The sequence below is a fragment of the Electrona antarctica genome, assembly GCF_951216825.1.
Source record: "Electrona antarctica genome assembly, chromosome: 15".
NCBI lineage: Eukaryota > Metazoa > Chordata > Actinopteri > Myctophiformes > Myctophidae > Electrona > Electrona antarctica.
This window is the reverse complement of record NC_136796.1, coordinates 37,550,142-37,570,760: the sequence shown is the minus strand read 5'-3', so window position 1 is coordinate 37,570,760 and position 20,619 is coordinate 37,550,142. Positions and strand designations below refer to the sequence as shown.

At 42.2% G+C, this 20,619-nt stretch overlaps 2 protein-coding genes across 2 annotated transcripts in view; one reads left to right on the top strand and one right to left on the bottom strand.

Moving 5' to 3' along the window:
* Window positions 1–16,729, top strand: part of LOC306938383 (putative acyl-CoA dehydrogenase 6) — a 48,683-nt gene extending 31,954 nt beyond the window's left edge. Inside the window, exons 3-9 of the mRNA XM_079522547.1 lie at window positions 2,477–2,606; window positions 5,177–5,283; window positions 7,115–7,282; window positions 7,900–8,073; window positions 13,989–14,150; window positions 15,454–15,604; window positions 16,149–16,729. Coding sequence (XP_079378673.1) covers window positions 2,477–2,606; window positions 5,177–5,283; window positions 7,115–7,282; window positions 7,900–8,073; window positions 13,989–14,150; window positions 15,454–15,604; window positions 16,149–16,239 — 983 coding nt within the window. The 3' untranslated portion in view covers window positions 16,240–16,729. The remainder of the gene's footprint in view (window positions 1–2,476; window positions 2,607–5,176; window positions 5,284–7,114; window positions 7,283–7,899; window positions 8,074–13,988; window positions 14,151–15,453; window positions 15,605–16,148) is intronic.
* Window positions 16,730–16,921: 192 nt separating this feature from the next.
* Window positions 16,922–19,000, bottom strand: bet1 (Bet1 golgi vesicular membrane trafficking protein). The gene is made up of 4 exons (XM_079522153.1): window positions 18,806–19,000; window positions 18,042–18,148; window positions 17,877–17,933; window positions 16,922–17,726 (listed from the first exon to the last, which is right to left on the bottom strand). Exons 1-4 carry the CDS (start codon window positions 18,822–18,824, stop codon window positions 17,571–17,573), a joined length of 339 nt encoding a protein of 112 aa, XP_079378279.1. The 5' UTR covers window positions 18,825–19,000; the 3' UTR covers window positions 16,922–17,570.
* Window positions 19,001–20,619: the final 1,619 nt, after the last annotated feature.

Genomic DNA, 20,619 nt, shown 5'->3' with positions numbered 1-20,619 from the left:
ACAGTAGCCTGCTTTGAAGAGATTCTGTGGTTGTGGTTTATACTTTTAGTAGTATCTTATTACAATAAACTAAATCCTGGATTGGCACCACAGACATAAACAGCCAAAAAACAATATTATGTCACAACAAATGTGTTGATCAGATCAACGCACGTTAGAGAGACTCGCTTCCAGACGAAACGGATGTACAAGGCAGGGCGACTCAATGCGTTGTAACTTTGCCGGTCTGTTTTTCATGGTGTTAAATGGGCCGTGGAACAATGCAAAATGATCTGAACAGGAGCGCGCTCGTGACTTTCAAACAAACATTAGATGCATACACCTGTGTATTGACTTTTGCAATATACTGTACACTACGTTTACGACCAGGTTAGTGAATGAGGCCCGTTGTGTGTTTGCTTGCTACCGCTTCCGGGTGCCTGACAGTGTCCTGCCAGCCTCATCCTTCTCTCTCTGACCTCGTCTGTGACCTGTGGGAGGCCTCCACTGAGGTTCACGTTTCTGATGTGGTCTGACCCACGTGACATCAAGTGCCATCCAGGCCCTGTTCCTGCTGTGCTATGAGCAGCCACATCTCGGCCCTGTACACGTGCAGCAGTACTCACTCCACTGTAGCTACGGACAGCTGCCTATTGAAGCCATCTCCCCCTTGTCAGAGGCAAGTCGGGGCACCGAGATATTTGAAGTACTTTGAGTAACGTCATGATGGTGGCAGTGGTTTTGTCCTCCATGTTAATCCATTTAGGACGGGAACCCCTTTGGGTTTTTTTTCTTTTACATTTCAAGACGTGCAAAATTGCTTTTGGGTTAGTTGTTTCTACGTTTTTCAGAAAACTTACGGGGGAGCAGCAACACTTGGGGACGGAACGGACCCGTATGTAGCTAGGTGGCTTCACCGACAGTTCACCTTTTAACAAGTCCCGCCCGTGGTTGTGACCCTCTTCGCACCCATTGGTTGCCGTTTCATGGTTGGACAAAAATCCTTTCTCTCCATCCACTACCATTGAAATAACATGTTTTTCAGTTGCTTCGTATTGAGATTCTGTGCACTCAATTCTTATTTTAAACTTGGTGTCAGTAAACAGGAACATCACAGGTGCAGCATGGTGACAGGGCATGTCATGTTTGTTTTGAGTTTTTTCCAAAAAATTATGTTTTAGCTAATTCTACATAAACCAGGCAGAACCAGGGCGGAACGAGGCAGAAAGAGCCTGCTGGTTAGTCAGTCAGGGACCAATCAGAAGGCTGACAAATGGTGAATTTGTTCCGTCCTGTGGAATTTGTCCCCCCCCCCCCCTCTGAAGGCGAGGTGAAGGGCTGCGTAACCCCCGCGGACACACTGGTGGAAAATAGAGCACTTGTGTAAAAACATGATTCACGCGCAGAGCTTCGTCCGCTCAACCATGCACACCTGCAGCCAGGTTCCATTGATTATAGTGGCAGTGTACCGTTGCAGAGCCAATTCCGCCCCCAGTGTAGCCCCGCCCACAGAAGGCATTTTGAGATTTCGACCTCGGGTCTAAATGGGTTACATTTTTGCATTAACCCATTTAGGCCTGACGTCAAATTAAAAAAAATATATTTTTTTAAATGTCTTTTTTCTGAAAAAACTCATGTTTCTATATCAGTGGTTTGAGGCACATTTTCACGATTTTTCAAAAATAGCAGATCTACAAGCTCATAGTGTGCCACCAAGTGGCGCGCTATGAGCTTGTAGATCTGCTATTTTTCAACAGCTAAAGTATAACATAATGCTTAGTTAAAACTCCAAAAGGGGTTCCCGTCCCTTTTAAGCTTGAGGCCAATCTTCCTGCACGCCATTTATACTGTGTCAGAGACTTAGGGAGGCTAGACATGATTACAGTGACATTTTATTTTTATATACAGTTTTCTGACGCGTCATTCCTTTCATCCACTGGAGTTGTTCCCACACATCATTATTTGTCTTTGTATGTCAAGTGATTTAGTTTTTCTCAAGGTTTTATGCTAGCAACTTGCAGGGTCTGTGTTTATCGCCGAGGACTTTAGAGAAGGTCTGAGATTCAATGCAAAAATGGGTGTAAGGTAAGCTCGCGTCATTACACTTATACTTAGTAGCCTGCGTAGTGCATTTCTCTATGGGATGTGGGCTGTGCCAGTTCACAGCTAATGCTGTAACGGATGATGAAAGACCAAAAGAAAGGTCAGGTGGTACGACGCCAGAGTGTGTGTGAGACAATGGCATGTGGGAAGTGGAGATTTGTACACGGTTGTTAATGCATTGTTAAACTCCATTATGGACCTGATGCACAGTATGGACTGTGCTGAAATGGGACGTATAATGGCATTTTCAGACACCCATTATTTCACATTTCCTGTAAAGATCAAAGCACCTTTAATACTTATGTTTTGTTGTATTACAACATAGCAAAAGTAAAGTGTGTGTGTGTGCGCGTGTGTGTGTGTGCGTGCGTGTGTGTGCGCCCATCCTTTACAGACTATGGAGGACTGGGCCTAGACTTCAGCTACAGTGTGGCAGTGTCAGAAGAACTGGGTAACATCCGCTGCGGAGGCATCCCAATGGCTATTGGCGTTCAGACTGACATGGCCACTCCTGCTCTGGCCAGGTACTGTGCATCAGTGGTTCTCAAAGTGGGGTCTGGGGACCCCCAGGGGTCCTTGAGGGAGTTCCAGGGGGTCCCCAGCTAGATGATAGTTTGGAACCAAATGGGTCTGTAACTCTGAGAGTGTACAAATGGAACCAAATGGACCCTGTAGACTCTCTGAGTTAAATTAACATTGATTTTACAATTTAAATCGGGGTCCCATAGATGGAGATGCCATTAAATGGTGGTCTGTTTAGCCTAATTCATGTTAAACTGGGGGTCCTTAAAATTAAACTGGTTGAGAATCACAGCTAGAGATGTAAAATCTACTAAACTAGTCATTGGTCAAGTCATTAGTCCGACCTTGACAATTCTCTACCCTAACCTAAACATAAACGCGAGCACGGGAGCAGCGCAGTTCGAGCGCTAGTCCGACCATTGTTTCCGCGTGTCGGACTGTTAGTGTGTCTAATCTTAGTGCGCATCCCCCCTGGCATATATGTTTTCAAATGGGGGTCCGCGGGTTAATTAGTGTCAATTTGGGGGTCCTTGACATGAACATGTTTTCTAACCACTGCTGTACATGACACTTTCACCATACTGGGCATTAATAATAAAATCACACCCGTGTGAACTGAGTGGTGTAAGGTCTTATATAACCTGTCTGACGTAATGAAATCATGTCTGACGTAATGAAATCACACCCGGGTGAACAGGGTGAACATAGCAACCATGCTCATTTTTTCTTCACAGACTAACAAAGCCAGTTGTAGGAGTGGTTTACACCACTCAAAATCATGTCTGACGTAATGAAATCACACCCGGGTGAACAGGGTGAACATAGCAACCATGCTCATTTTTTCTGCACTAACAAAGCCAGTTGTAGGAGTGGTTTACACCACTCAATAATATTGATATTGTGATATTATGATACTATGCCATCTGGGAATCGGAAGGTCGTCGGTTCGACTCTCGCCTCAACCAGTCTGTGTAGAAGTTACAAGTATCTCTCAGCAATAGACTTATCTCGTAACAGCTCCCCTGCATGCGATCATCTGAGCCATCTGAGCAGCCATCTACTGGGTGAAGCAATACAAGTAATTTCCCCTCTTCCTGTGCCCCAGAAATCACTCCCTTTCCAACTTTGTATCTGTGCGATGAACACCATGGGCTATTCTTTCATGAAACTGAGCTAGCTGGCACACAGACGATCAAATCTTATCTCACTCATCATTGCCATCTAGCTGCCATTTAGTCTGGAAGTATTCAAGGTCCAAGGTTGTGCGTTATTGCATGACTGAGTAAATCTTATTTTAGTTTGGCTTCCTTCAGACAATGCAGCAGCATTGGTGGTAGAATAATACCAATAATACTACTACTAGTACTACTAATAATAATAAAAATCACTCCCGTGTGAAGTGAGGGGTGCTCTTATCATCGTACATCATCCATTCATTGTCAATGGGAATTTGTGTAGGACAAAATTAGCCGATTTGCTCGTCTACATATGACGTAAATTCTCCATGCATTGTCAATGACATTTAATGTTTGTTAGGACAAAAATCTACACTAGCTGAATATAGGAGGGGCTAGCGCCCCTCAAAACACAGTAATAATTTATTTATTTTTTAAATGAGAGAAATGAGTGCCAAAAAGATAACGTCAGTGTATTTACACATGCATATGATCTTGGTATATTAATAATATATAAATAATACTAACGGGCATATTATTATACACCAACCACATTGCTTTCTGTACAACTTCGTACTGTACAGTAATGTTCTGCAACCAACCAGGCCAATAAGTCAAAATAAGGATATAAAAATAGGCGGCGGGGTTCCAAGATAGGTGTCCTTGTATTCCCTCAAACCATTTGAAACACACGATGCTTTGTTTAGCCTTGTTGCAACTTGCAACACTCGACATCAACAGTCACTTTGCTGCTGTTGCTCAACCTCACACCTGCCAGGGGCACAGGAATGTGTTTTCTGCAGGTGGTGGAAAGTAACTAAGTACATTTACTTAACCCATTTAGGCCTAAGGCCGATTCTAAAAACGCCTCTAAATCCTTTTTACATTTTTGAATACTGTACAGAACCCCAAAATGGGTTCCCGGCCTGAGGGGGTAAAACACCAAAAGTGGTTCCCGCCCAGAGTGGGTTGGTAATGTACTGTTGAGGTACTTTTACTTTACTGGAGTATTTAAACATTTCAAAACTTCTACTCCATTACATTTCAGAGGCAAATATTGCACTTTTACTCCACTACAATTATTTGAAAACTTGAGTTACTTGATTATTATTACAAAACATGCATTAACCAGTTCAGCCCTATACATTTTGACCATTTTAAAAGTCGCGACGCATTGTGAGCTTGTAGAACGGCTATTTTCACATTTGAAAACTTGAGATGGGACATTCTGCATAAAGAGTACTTTTGGTATTTTAAGTACATTTTGATACCAATACTTTTGTACGCAAGTAAATGTTTAATTTCTGACTTTTACTTGTAACAGAGTATTTCTATATTGCAGTTCTGTGCATGTGTGCGCATCTTGACTGTGTGTGTGCGTGCGTGTGTCCATGCAGATTTGGATCAGACAAGCTGAAGAAAGAGTTCCTCCTTCCCTCCGTGATGGGAGACAAGGTGGCCTGTCTGGGAGTGAGTGAAATCGGGGCTGGCTCGGACGTCTCCAGTAGGTCTCTCCTGCGAGCAGGCTTTTCCTCCCCGAAATTACACCAGCACATACAACAAAACACAGTCATATTTCACCAGCTGCACACACACACACACACACACACACACACACACACACACACACACTCTCTCATCTGTTCCCTGTTATTACCATGTCCTTGTCCTTTAGACCCCCTGATGCCCATTTGAAATAAGTATCATCATGTTCCGCATGATTAAGTCTGACTTGTCTTTAATAGCTTCTGGCCCAAATGGTAACGGGTACCGTTGAGACAAGCCATGGCTTATGGCCCAAATGGTAACAGGTACCGTTGAGACAAGCCATGGCTTCTGGCCCAAATGGTAACGGGTACCGTTGAGACAAGCCATGGCTTCTGGCCCAAATGGTAACGGGTACCGTCGCCCCTAATCCATCTCGCCCTCGTTTGTTTCCGCCGACCTTATGGCGACCGCTCGGTGCGGCGGTTCTTCTATTCTTTGTTTTGTTTTACTGACAATACGGTTAGAAATAAGTTTAGGGTTAGGCATAGTTTTACTGGCGTTAAGTTTAGGAATAGGGTTAGGTTTTGGCACCATTTTACTGAGGTTAAGGTTCGGAATAAGGTTAGGTTTAACCGTTAAGCATTTACTTAGGTTACTTTAGGAATACCAGGATGAGCAGTTCCGCCGGCTGTACGCCCGGAGCGAGTTGGTAAAAAGGCGACTTTGTTGGTATTCGCCCAACAATATGAGCCTTGTGCTTGTCTCACACAGTATACAGTGCATCCGGAAAGTATTCACAATTCTTCACTTTTATCACATTTTGTTTTGTTACAGCCTCATTAAATTCGTTTTTTTTCTCATCAATCTACACACAATACCCCAGTGAAAAAGGTTTTTTCGAATATTTCTTTAATTGATTAACTCCTTGACCGCCAGAGGAAGGCAGAGCTCTACCCTAGAAAGGGCCAGAGCATTTTGGGACCTGAGCGTGGGCTGTCTTTGTTTTTTTCCGGACGCCCGTAAAGGATGGAGAGGGTGACTGGCCGAGGCCTAGTGACGAGAGGGTGACTGGCCGAGGCCTAGTGACGAGAGGGTGACTGGCCGAGGCCTAGTGACGAGAGGGTGACTGGCCGAGGCCTAGTGACGAGAGGGTGACTGGCCGAGGCCTAGTGACGTTAAGGATGGAGAGGGTGACTGGCCGAGGCCTAGTGACGTTAAGGATGGAGAGGGTGACTGGCCGAGGCCTAGTGACGTTAAGGATGGAGAGGGTGACTGGCCGAGGCCTAGTGACGTTAAGGATGGAGAGGGTGACTGGCCGAGGCCTAGTGACGTTAAGGATGGAGAGGGTGACTGGCCGAGGCCTAGTGACGTTAAGGATGGAGAGGGTGACTGGCCGAGGCCTAGTGACGTTTCCATCACTGTTTTCATAAGTGCGACGCTGGATTAATGATTTATTACACGCCAATCATGCCCATTTGATCTAGTCTTGAGCCATAATGCAAATAAAGACGGCGTGCGTGCATACGGGGGTTTTGGCCGTTTTTACGTGTACACGATCGATCTGATTGCATTAAACGACGTTAAACAATGTTAAACTCACTTTGCCACTCGATTTGCCATTCACTTTATGCATGCGCATGCCCTCTATAGGTGAACATTTTCCAAGGTTTTCCAAAACATTTTACAAAAGGAATAGCTGAAATAGCTGATCTACATGCTCACAACGCTTCGCGACTCGTGATCTTGTAATGTAGTGAGGCTATTTTCGCAGTCCATTGTACAATGAAGTATATAGGGCTTAGGTGGTTAATCCATCTAATCGCTCATCTATTCCTCCATCCTCCCAGGCATAATGACCAAGGCAGTGAGGAAGGGGGATGAATTTGTGATCAACGGGGGGAAGATGTGGACTACCAATGGTGCCCAGGCTGACTGGATGTGTCTCCTGGCCAACACCAGTGACGGAGCCCCTCACAGGAACAAGTCTCTCATCTGCCTCCCCATGAACCTGCCTGGTAAGACCAAAGTCCTCTTTTTTTTTAGTATTTTCTTGATAATTCCTGCTCACAGTACAACATGGTGTACTGTTCTCTGTTTATGTGTCACTGCAATACCCTTTTAAAGGACCACTTCACCACTTTTCAACCTACCTTCATATAATTGGTCCTCACTAATGTTCATGATAAAATACCACCATTTGTTTCTACTCAGTCTGTGTGTCATTAGGAGGGCTGTGGGCAGTTCAGAAACCCGTCCACCAGTGACATCATCGATGGGGAATTCAAGCTAATAGAAACTGCAGGCTTTCTATTCTTGAAAAGTTGCAATGCGATAATGGAAGCCATCGTTTTATTTTTTTATCTTGTTTTAAAAAAAATCTGATGTCACTGGTGGACGGGTTTCTGAACTGCCCACAGCCCTCCTATGAGACACAGACCGAGTAGAAACAACATGGTGGTATTTTATCATGAACATTAGTGAGGACCAATTATATGAAGGTAGGTGGAAAAGTGGTGAAGTGGTCCTTTAATGTCAAAGCCCCGTTTTCATTATGCAATATGTTGCTAATACTGTAATGTTCCCTGCATGACGATGCTTTCTCTTTCGACCTCCTTATACTTTCATACCGCAGGAATTCACATCGCCCGCACGATTGATAAAATGGGGATGAGGTCATCGGACACGGCAGAAGTGTTCTTCGATGACGTCCGCGTGCCCTGCGAGAACGTCATTGGCCAGGAGGGAATGGGCTTCACTTATCAGATGCTTCAGTTCCAGGAAGAGAGGCTCTGGGCTGTGGCCAATGGTGAGTGAGCTTCGTACCGTGGCTCCCTTAACCCATTCTGACCTGAGATCACATCTAAAAATGTCTGTTTGAAAATGACAGTTTTCTGGCCCAGGCGGTGGCGTAACCGTCTGGGCACCCGACTGGTAATCCAGTCGCAGTGTGCCGCGGGTTCGACTACCGAGCCCGACACGGCCTTTGCTGCATGTCTTCCCCCATCTCTCTCCCGTTTCCTGTCAGCCTACTGTCTGTCCCTTCAAAAACCAATAAAAGGCGTAAGCCGCAAAAAAAAAATATATAAAAAAAGAAGAAGAAAATGACAGTTTTCTGTCGTTCTTCGATTTTTCAAAAATAGCAGACCTACAAGCTCGTAGCGCTATGAGCTTGTAGATCTGCTATTTTTCAATAGCTAAAGCATAACATAATGCTAACACCAAAAGGGGTTCCCGCCCAAAATAGGTTAATCTTCCTTCTCTTTCTCGTCCCTAGCTCCCTCTCCAGGCTCTATCTATCATGTTCCTTTCACTTGTATCCTCCCACATGCAGCTTTTCTGTTCAACCAGAACCACCCCCCCGCCCTTTCATTTAGTTTACCCCCTGCTGAGATCATTGGAAAAGCTACCGCTTGGTGTTGCGGCTTCATTCTCGCGTTTCTGGTAAATCCTCATTTTTCCAAAGAACTGGGGCATGGGTCATGTTGCTCGAGCCATTACTCCTCCAAATGAGTTATCTGTCCCTGATTGAAGAGAGAACGTGGGTCATATAGCCTCTTCGGGAAGCTAATGAGAAAAGTTTTAGGATGAGTACAACCAGGGAAATTCTCACTCCCTTTGCAGTCATGTACCAATTCCCCAAGTCTGCCCTAGATGATATGTTATTCTGGCTGTCTGGCCGGATTTTCATTTAATTTTGTCCAGACACAAACGAATGAGGGGCCGATGGCTAGCACACATACACTGTCACAAACCAGGCGCGTGTACCTATGTAGCATATTTATGCCAGTAAATGTCATGTATTTATATCCTCCTGCCTTTTTTAGGCCAAGACATCCTGAATGGAGTTGTACTGTATGTATCGTATGTCTGTCCTGTCAATAATAGACAAATCACAGCTCGTGCTGCTACGTACTGTATGTACATGACATCACAAAACTCCTCGCCTTTTTTTTCTTTTTCGTTGAGACAGACCGTAGGTAAGCTGCACCCAGCTCATTTCTACAGGATGGGCTGGGTATCAACAGTGGTACCTCATGATTGACTCCATGTCACTTGAATGATGATATGGAGTCATATACTGTAAGATCATATCTATGAATAATGGTAAAACATATGTCATAGATCTTTTTTAAGAATTTGGCTTAATTTCAAATAACAATACGGCAATTGTATCTGAAACATATGGCAGTCAGGGATTTAAGAATAATAGTGATGGCCCGGGCCGGCCTAGCGGTCCGGGCACCTAGGCTGCTAATCCTAAACCTGACATCGTGTTGCGGGTTTGAGTCCCGATCCCGACGACCTTTGCTGCCTGTCTTCCCCTCACCCATCTTTCTCGCCGTTTCCTGTCAAGCTACTGTATATCTATCAATAAAGGCAAAATACCCCCAAAAATATCTAAAGAAATATATATAAACTAGAAAAAGTGCCCCTCGGGGCACAGGTCTCCACCAGGGCAGGTCGGGTTGTGGCCTCCTGGTGGCGCTATAATAGGCCAATGTGAAAAGGGTGCCATTTCTTCATACGCCTTTGATGGCAATTGGATGTGTTTTGCAAAAATCAACCTGTTGGTGGCGCTATAACAGGCCAATGTGAAAAGGGTGGGATATATTCCTCAGCCTAGTAAGAAAATGTGTGAAAGATTTCACGTAAATTGCATGCTGCGTTCATGATTTTAGGCTTTTGTTCAAAATGGGGCAATCTTGCAAACTGTGAAAGCCAATTATAGCCAATTGGATGGAATATGAAATATCGGACAGATCCGACTTGAGCACATGACCATAGAGATACTGTGTAACGATTTGTGGACAGAATCTGGAGGAGTAATATCCAAAAATGTGTTTTAGTCCGGAAACCGAAGGGTGATTTTTGGCTGAACGTGGTTTCGTCAGATAACGTTTTTTTGTCAACCGATTCTTGTAGCATGGGGTCACCTCTTAATAATTCAAGAGGGTGCCCAGTGATATCCCTTGGGCATTTTTTGTTATTAGCCCCTTAATGCCCGAAACACAAAAGAATCCACCCAAAATAGAGTTTTATGGTATTTCATGCAAAATACTTGGTCTAAATGCATAAACTTTGATTTCTACAGTGTTTATGAATGTGGATATGCAATCCACATTGTATAAATGTATAACATTTATGATTAATGCATTATTTATTAATGCATATTATTAACCCCTTCATGCCTGAAAACCCCAACATGCCATAAAATATATTTGTCTCCACCAGGCCGAAGGCATGGTGAGGGAGTATGTTTTGCACTCCGTCCGTGTGTGTGTGTGTCCGTCCGTGTGTCCGATTGCCCCGTTTTGAACAAAAGCCTCAAATCATGAACACAGCATGCAATTTACGTGAAATCTTTCACACATTTTCTTACTAGGCTGAGGAATATATCCCACCCTTTTCACATTGGCCTGTTATAGCGCCACCAACAGGTTGATTGGAACAAAATGCCTCAAATCATCCAATTGCCATACAAGGCAAACATGTTTATATTACTACTAAACATTTTGCCAAACATCTCACACAGTCCTATCCTCCTGGTGGAGACCTGTGCCCAGAAGGGCACTTTTTCTAGTTTGAGAATGAGACAATAATCAAGTCAAATGTATCAAATCTGCTTTCTACCATCTGTATTAGTGAAACTGTAGCATATTTCTTTTCAGGTTGAAGATGGTGGCAACAACAGCCAAATCCAATTGAAATGATACACTCCAAAGTGTATGACCTAAATTATATCTATTCAATGGTCATCGTACTCCTGTCTAGTGACTGTGATGTTCATGTGGAGGATGCCCTTGCCTATGAGCTGGCACCAGTCTTAACTGCCATGTTCACAGAGGATGGAATGCAAATGTATATACCTTTTATTGAAAGGATAAGCCCCTTGAGATGCATCATCTCATTTTAGAGGAGGTCCTCAACACCGATGAACAGTAATAATAAACAGCATCATCGAATAAGCAAGGTATACATATGAACATGCATATTGGAAAAGAGGCAGCACTTTGTTTGTTGTAGAAAGACAAGTCCCAAAAAAAAAAAAAAAGATTAGAAGCATGAGCACAGTGTTAGAAGATGAGTGAAAATCGATTCTTTAAATACTGTACATTGAAAAGAAGTGATTGTCCACATTGAAGACGTCACTTCGGGAGGAATGCTGCTGATGCAGATGTCACTGTCATTGATGGATCAGACCTTTGGACCATCCAGCTGATGTCAACCACATACCTGTCTGACGGTGATGTCTACCTAATCTTCGAGATAGGTTTACTGATTACAATATCAGGTCAGTCAGCAGAGATGCCAGGGAGACGGGGGTCAGCTAGAAATACCATGTCCTATCATGATATATCTCCTCCAATCACTGTAGCTACAAACAGGTCTGATTTCCACACTCATCTTGTGCTATAGGCATTTCAGCAAGTGCATTCTGGACCTTCAGGTCCTGTTCCGAAACTATGGAGGAAACTAGACTACTAGTCTGGGAGAAAAGAATGGGAAAGGTCATGCATGTACTTCAAACCAGCTGCACTACCACCAACAGATTAATTGAGAATGTATAGATCCCCCACTTTTAAACATCTTTGTGGCAAAATGTTGATGGCCATCTTACACCAGCATAAGACCGAGAGTAGTTCGGATGGAAAAAGACAGATCTATCAGGCCACTGAGCCCTACCAATCTACCTAAAGACCTGCAGTAATAAGTGTAATAAACTATAAAAGTAATAAGTGTAATAAAGTAATAAGTGATCGAGTTAATTCATAGGAAAGGAGGTGTGGTGGACATGACCACTTCCAAATAAGCATTTATTTTGGAATGCAAATTTGTTGCTTTTGCATTAATTATTGTAGGCCTATTTTATGGGCTTTTGCTGTGTTAAGCATGGCGGGGTTAATATCTAAAAATGCCCTATTCTGAAATCAAATATATTGTACATATCCACATTCATGCGGATAAACACTCTAGAAAGCTAATTTGATGCATTTAAACGATATATTTTATGGGATTTGGGGGTTTGAGGCATGAAGGGGTTAATATGCATTAATTACTTGCGCAAGCAGAGCGTGCAAGTAATGTTATCAGTCAGGTGCTACGATGCGTATGTCCCTTAGCAGTACATGATATGACGTCATATGCTGGCACGAAGCAGACCGTGCAGGTATGTTCTCCGTCATGCTACGAAGTGTATGTCCCATGACGTGATGAAGATATGTACCAATGTCCCTTAGCAGCATATGATATGACGTCATATGCTGGCACGGGTCATACGGAAGCAGACCGTGCAGGTATGTTTTCCGTCATGCTACGAAGCGTATGTCCCATGACGTGATGAAGATATGTACCAATGCCAGGGTATAATTGGTTTACGATGGTGACATAATGATATGTTTCAGTGTCGGGTGGATTAAAGGGACATACGCATCAGACCACCCGAGTAACCACATTATACCACTAATCAACTCAGAAATTACATATACATACATATAGACATGTACATATATAGACATATGAGCATATGACGTGATGAATATATGTACCAATGCCAGGGTGTAATTCATGGTTATTGATGGTGACGTAACGATGACATGTTACAGTGTCGGGTGGACTAAAGGTAATGCCCCTATGTATACATGTATGTAATCTGACACCACTGCCATAACAGGCACAAGTAATCATTACCATACTTCAAAATACTACTTTTCTTCCTCCAAAAGCAAGGTACGTAGCAAATAGCTAAACCTAATAATTAAATATTGCAAACGTTCTTTCACAGAAAGGCTGAGATTTGAAAGTTTGTAGCGGTCTACAATACTTGCACGCTCTGCTTGCGCACTAGTAGGCCAGGCCTACTTGTGTGCAACAAGCAAGTAGGCACTCGACAGAGTGCAGTTCTAGTTAATAATGCATTCATCATAAATCTACTACATTGTGCCTATCCACATCCACAAATGCATGTAGAAAGAAATTTGATGCATTTAGACCAAGTAATAGACCAAGTAATTCGCATGAAATACCATAAAACTTTATTTTCAGGGATTTGTTAGTATTTCAGGCATTAAGGGGTTAATAACTAAATTTGCCCAAGGGATATCACTGGGCACCCTTTTGAATTCGTGAGAGGTGACCCCAAGCTACAAGAATCAGTTGAGAAAGAAACTTTATCTGACGAAACCACGTTCAGCCCCACGGCTCCCGGACTATTTTACAAAAGTCGGCCTCCTGGTGGCGCTATAAAAGGCAGATGCGGAAAATGCAGGTCAAAGGTTTGTCCTTGGCCTCTAGGGAGTGTGCATGCAACGTTTCACGCAGATCGGTGCAGTTTTAGGTAAAATATGTGAAAAGCTGCCTCATGGTGGCGCTATAACAGGCCGTTCTGGAAAATGTGGGGCAGAGGTTCATCGTTGGCATCCAGGGAGTGTGTGTGCAAAGTTTGGCATCGACCGGGTTAACGGTGCCGGAGATTAGCTGGTAACGGACGGACGGAAGGACGGACACACACACACACGGACGGACGGAGTGCAAAACATACTCTCTCCCCATGCCTTCGGCCTGGTGGAGACAATAATAATAATAATAACTATTGTACAAATAACGATTTCCATTTTTGTTTCTCATAAAATGAATAATTGTTACGGCCTCCAGACAAATCAAAAAAATAACCAGCGGCTCAAATTGGAACAATATTAACCATTGTTTCTCTGTCTTTTACAGCGGTGACCATGATGGACAACATCATAGACGAGACCATTCAGTACACCAGGCAGAGGAAGATCTTCAAGATGCCTGTCCTCCACCACCAATCGGTCCACTTCCGGCTGGCCGAGCTGCAAACGGAGGTGGAGTTACTGCGCTCCCTCCTCCACCGCGCCACAAGTGAGTGACAGAGTCCTATCACCCGGCCTGTCGCCAGTCAGTGGTGGAAAAAGTATATAAGTAAAAGTATAAATAGTGCAATGTAGAAATGCTCCGTTACAAGTAAAGGTCCGGAATTCAAAATGTACTTTACAGTACTTTTGTACTGTAAAAGTACAAAATATTGGCATAAAAATGTACTCAAAGTACTAAAATTATGTTTTCAAATGCATAAATATTTCGAAAATAGCACATCTACAAGCTCACAATGCGTTGTGATGCGGCACATTGTGAGCTTGTAGATCTGATATTTTCAAATGGCCGAAATGTTATAGGGCTGAAGTGGTTAATGTATGTTTTGTAATGATAATGAAAATCTACAAAGTAACTAAAGTTGTCAAATACATGCAGTGGAGTAAATGTACAATATTGGCCTCTGAAATGTAGTGGAGTAGAAGTAAAAGTACTGAAAATGTACAAATACCTAAAAATTGTACGTACTTGTATAAATGTACTTAGTAAGACCTGCTTGCCACAGCATGATTCTAAACTATGTCCGTCTATAGACATGGTAACGCTCCGCCTGCCTCTGATTGGCCTACCAACACTGCCCATCTTACCAGACCTTCGATAGTCTGGTGACACCGAGGTTACTCCGTGGTGGGAAATAATACAACTTATACAAGTAGAGTACGGTATAATGCCGTACTTAAAGGGACAGAGAATGACAGCTTGGCACGCACGACAGACCAGAATTCACCCTTGTAACTTTTATTTTTGTAGAAGAGGCAAACCTAAATCAAATGATTTGATTTAGGTGTGTTCTAAATAAGGTGTTTGTGTTGATTATCGTTTATTAACCTAATTATAGTAAACTAATATTATTATACTGAAAAGGATAAAGATGAAGGGAAAAAGAGACCTTTTTTCCAAGTTTACACATACAAATAAGTGCTGCAGATCAAACAGCAGTGACAAATTAAGAACTTTGTGCAAAATGTATCAGGTCTCTGAGACCTGATGAAGACCAGAGGCAGGCGGGGCGTTACCATGGCCGGGTCTTTGTCTATAGACGGACGTAGTTTAGAATCATGCCTTGCCACAGACACATCAAACTGTTTGCTTTGGTTTGCCTGCTCCTCATTCACCCAATTTATTCTATTCTATTCTACTCACTCTGAATTCAGTGGTTCCTACTTTTAGTTAAGTTGCCATCACATCTGATTCACAGAGGTTTCAAACCATGTCTGTTTTATTTCTTTTTTCCATTTTGTTTTTTTCTTACTCTTTCCCTTCCTCTCTATTTGGCCTGTTCTTGCTGTAGTGTTGTACATCAGAGGAAACGATGTGACCAAGCTGGCATCTATGGCTAAGCTGAAGGTAGGCCGTCTGTCCAGGGAAGTGGGTGACAGCTGTCTCCAGTTTTGGGGAGGAATGGGCTTCACCAATGATGTACTGATCAGCAGGTTCTACAGGTAAGAAGGGCCACAGCAATATACTGTAATACAATGTAAATAAGTCCAACGGTTATTTAAGTAATACAGATTAAAAGAAAACATGTAATATAGGCTTATTTAACACAACACTGACCTCTAGTGATGGGGTAAATCAAACAACAGAAAAGTATCTGCATTGCAAAAAAAAAATCACACCCGTGTGAAGTGAGGGGCGATCGTACATCATCTCATTCCGGCCAATCAGAATTTGCATCCTCACCTTCGTCATCAATGTTTGTGTTTACACAAACACTCAAAAGTGTCCATTCATTGTCAATGGCATTTCATGTTTGTGTTGGCACATACACTAAACGCTGGACATAGGAGCGGCTATCGTCCCTCAAAATATATATAGATAACAAAATTGATTTCACTCAGAAAAATAAACCAATTTTCGTTATTGTATATTTCTTTAAAAAGGATTTACTGCAATTATTAGCATTATTATATAGTAACTGTTATTGGGAGGGTAAAAAAATAATAACCTAGCTGATATTTTGTATCTTTTTTTTTTTCCCCACAGAGATGCCAGATTGATATCAATTGGTGGAGGGGCTGATGAAGTCATGCTGGGAATCATCTGCAAGTTCATGGATACCCTACCCAAGAAGTGATTTTCCATCACTTGAACGATTACTCGTTTAATATAATTAATGTATTAAATGGATCACCTCAAGTGCAGTTCAGTGATATTGAAGAAATCAGAACTGTAGCACATTAGCTAACAAATGTACAGTATTTAACATTAGATTTAAAAAACTCATCCAAACGTATTTTCAGATGCCTTTTCAAATTGTCATGTCCTATAGAGTATGTATTTGTTGTTTTGTGCATTTATATATTTTTGTTGGACCTTGCTTGTTTTCTTAAATGAGTGAATGTAAATATTCAACTGGCGATTTCAGTACTTATTTTCTCTTCATGGCCTTATGGAGATTTCAGTATGTATTTTCTCTTCATGGCCTTATCCAATCTCTCCATGTGCCCTAGTAGATTTGATTACATTTGTAACTACATTTTGATACTGTTCAGTTGATGACCGTATTATAAAAGTATAGGGCATAGGAAACTAATGTGAAATGTGTGTATAAAATAATGCTGAAGGGCCTGGGCCATGGCTCAGCGGTCCAGGCACCTTGGCTGGTAACCCAGTCTGGCAGTGTGCTGCGGGTTCGACTCCCGATCCAGACGGCCTTCACTGCATTTCCTGTCAGCCCCTCCATTAAAAAAAATAAATAAATGCTGAAGACATACCATCCTTGTCAGACTCCTTGAATAATTGTAACAGACTTAATATTAAATCTAGATTAGAACATCTTTATTAATATTTACATAAAAATTTAATAATGTACATCAAAGTTGAGTACATGTGGCGAACAGTTCCTACAGATGCTAGAATGATTATTTCCATTCATTCTATAAAACATACATTAATACTGGGGATCAGATCATTAAAGTCTGGACAGCAATATTACCGTACACAACACTGACCAAATGGCCGAATTATAGTCAAATCATTGGCATGCCTAACAGAAGCCAAAGGACCACAATGTACATTTTCATACTGTACTTAAATGTATTCCAAATTGGCTTTCTCCAAACTCAAACTATATACCATGAGTATAGATAGGCTAAACATGCCATTTCGCCCCCAGTGTGGTCCTTTAAGTTTCTGCTATTCCGTGACTTGATATCAATGTCCATACCTCTGCTAATTTGTGGATCGATAGAGGACAATGGGCTGAAAACAGCCATTTATTGACAATGTACTTTTGTCAAACCGGCATTATAAGTTATTGTAGAGATTGCTAAATTACTTTAATTCCTGTTCTGTAGATAGTTCATAGAAAGCCGTATTTTTAGTATCATCGTCGCCTCATCCAGACATCCATGTCACAGACTGAGCAGCAGGGAGATGTGTGGGTCGTCAAACGGGTTCCTCCGATCACCTCAGCTTGATGAACCAATACAGCACGAAAAAGACAAAACAGCAAAACAGGAGCATATAACACAGCAGTTTGGTCTGGCTGCCTCTGGAGAGATGTTTCACTCTGCCAATGGTGGCTCCCAGCAGGCCCCCCGTAGAGTCAAAGTCCGAGTCCTATAGGTGGAGAAAGAGGGATTAAAGACTTAAAAAACAATGCCCGATGTCAAATTGTCAATACCGCATCAATAAATACACAGTACAAGAATGTTGTTTACATAGTGTCTTACATTAACATGATTAGTGTTTTGTATAAGTGAAACTCACCATGTCATCTAACATCTTGTTCTGGTATTTGACTTCCGTTCCGATATCAATCGTCAGCTATAAAACACATGACAGTTTGACGATCAACAATAGTATAATCGTAGACATAAATAATTGTTTGCCATTGAGGTTTACCACTGGATAATTGCTGGAAGGGATGCTTACACTTCTCAAAGCGGTAACTTTGGCCCTGAGACCTTCTTGTAGGTGTTCATTTTCCTCTTCGTACACGCTGTAGCCACTTGCTGTATATTGCCCAGGGCCTCCTTCAGCTAGAGTAAAATTACAGTGTCAATAAACGTTGCTTGACATTATTACACTTCTAACCCTAGGCAGTGTGGCTGAACTAAACAATCTGTCAGCACTCAACACAGTGGTTTAACCAGTGGTCCTTGAGGGGACAGGGGGTTCCAACTTTTAGGTGGTTACTATGATAGTTGGTTTGAACTCTCGTAGATGTATTTATCGATTCTGACATTTGTAGATAGAAAATGTCAGAATCGATAAATACATCTACGAGAGTTTAAAATTTGGGCTAGAGTTACATTATTGTTAAACACCTGCATTAGGCTACTTCATTTACAAGAAGTTTACACAATTAGATAATGTAAAATAATTGTCATTTTGATCAACGTTAGCCTGTTATGTCATATGTCTTCATCTATGGTACCAATACAGCATGGAATTGTGTACAAAAGGTATCCAACGACAAGAAAATATTCTTCAGTTTGGGGTCTGCGAGACAAAATCAGTGGTCCGCGGCTTAAATGCGGAAAAAAGAATGGGCCGGATATGAAAAAGGTTTAAAACCACTGTGTCTGTATATTCTGTAGCTAACAGAAGTTAGCTAAATGGTATTTCTCTTTAGCAAGCTATAAACTTGAAAACAAAGGACTATAATAAATACAGTATAGAAGCTCGTCTCTTACCCAAACCGGCGCGCCTCATCTTGCCTTCTAAAAGATACTCAAACTCGGCTTGACGTTATTTGTGAGAATGTGATGTTATATAGGCTATGGTGAATCGAAAGTAAACACAACACAGCCAGCTAACGGTTGCACAGTGTGTACATCAGCAAACGCCACGACACCATACGGTGGCCGATCAGGGCAAAGTGCACTCCGGTTTACTACGCCCACTTCTCGATTACGGTAAACTTTTGATTGATTGAAAAATGTATTAACAGTTTGCAGAATTACAGTACATTTCAAGCACAAACTCAATACAAAGGCTGTTAACTGTGAGTGGACGACCCAATTATTAAGCATTACACTTGTTTCCAATAGGGTCCACCATGTTCAGTCATGACTCGAATAATTTGAAAAGACACAAAAAATGTGTTTGGTTCACAAACAATTTTGACATTTTTAGGAACCACTAAATTGTTCAGGGGTCCACAATAGTTCCCTGCCCTGCAGAAATGAATATACAATCAGGTTGACAAATATTAGCAGTAATTAAAAAATAAATACACAATAAGTAATAAGTAACATTCCACCAAATGGAAGTTGAGTAATTGTTAGCATTGTCAGGAGTTAGGCTACTTAAAACTGCTAAAGAGATCTGTGACAAAAGGGACATGATTGGATTCAACAGATACCAACTTAACAACAACCACATGCAGGTCTGATTGATTGATTGATGTTCATAAATAAGGTGGTGTGTGTGTGTGTGTGTGTGTGTGTGTGTGTGTGTGTGTGTGTGTGTGTGTGTGTGTGTGTGCGTGCGTGCGTGCGTGCGTGCGTGCGTGCGTGTGTGTGTGTGTAGGTTATATCATTTGTATAGCCTATTTGTGTATAATTTAGTATTAGGATTTAGTCATTAGTATTTTCAATAGTTTCTTTCAATAAACATAATGTTGATAACATTGTTGACAGCCCCTAAGTAGCTCTTTGGTTGAAATGTCTTTCTTTCATTCATTCAGATATCCACCATTCCACCTTCAAGTTTATGAAGGTGCCTCACAACCGACTCTGGGAGCCATATGGGTAAGGGCCAAGATGATGACTATCCAGACAACATTGCAGAGTTTGACAGGAGGGCACCCTCTTTATTGTGACCGAAGGTCGCATTTTTATACTATTAATTACTATGTCCGTCACATGGTTGCCAGTCCTTGGCCAGAATGGCCACTGTGCTACACCAGAATGCTAGCCTATGTGCAATACTAAACCTCATACAGGATGAACATGTTACCAACAAGCATGTGTATGCGATAGGTGGCTACCAAGGGTGAGTGAGAAGATTGTGGCCAGGAGAATGAGGCTGGTCAGTCACCGCCATTGACTCCCTGCCGGGGAGGAAATGTACTGGCAAAACTAGATACATGGAAGATGGCGATGACAGGAGACACCGCTTGAGAGCTTGTCCGAGGATGAACTAGACTAGAAAGAGGGGTACTCTATCTCTCTATGATGAGTTCCAAAGTTTGACCCTGGCCATCACTTCAACTGATCAAGTGAAGTAGAACACTGCTCAAGGTAGGAACCTTTTTGCTGTGTTTGTATACTAATGTGGTTCAATCTGTATTGCTGTCATTTTGGGACCCACTGGGTGCCAAACATGGTCATTGACTGTGGCTCTGGGTCAATGCTGATGCGAGGTGTGACAGAGTACAGTCTATGTTTGTGTGGCTCTTAGTCAGTCTGCTATTTCCTTTTAAGTTCAAGCTAGAGATTTTGGTGTTTGCCATCGGAGCTACACAGTGTGTGACGGTGTAGAGTTTCATGTGACAAGCTTAAAC

Coding starts and splice junctions, on each gene's coding strand:
- bet1 (XM_079522153.1), bottom strand. Junction 17,934..18,041: donor AAGTTACCGCTTTGAGAAGT/GTAAGCATCCCT, acceptor TGTGTTTTATAG/CTGACGATTGATATCGGAAC. Junction 17,727..17,876: donor ACAAGATGTTAGATGACATG/GTGAGTTTCACT, acceptor CTCCACCTATAG/GACTCGGACTTTGACTCTAC.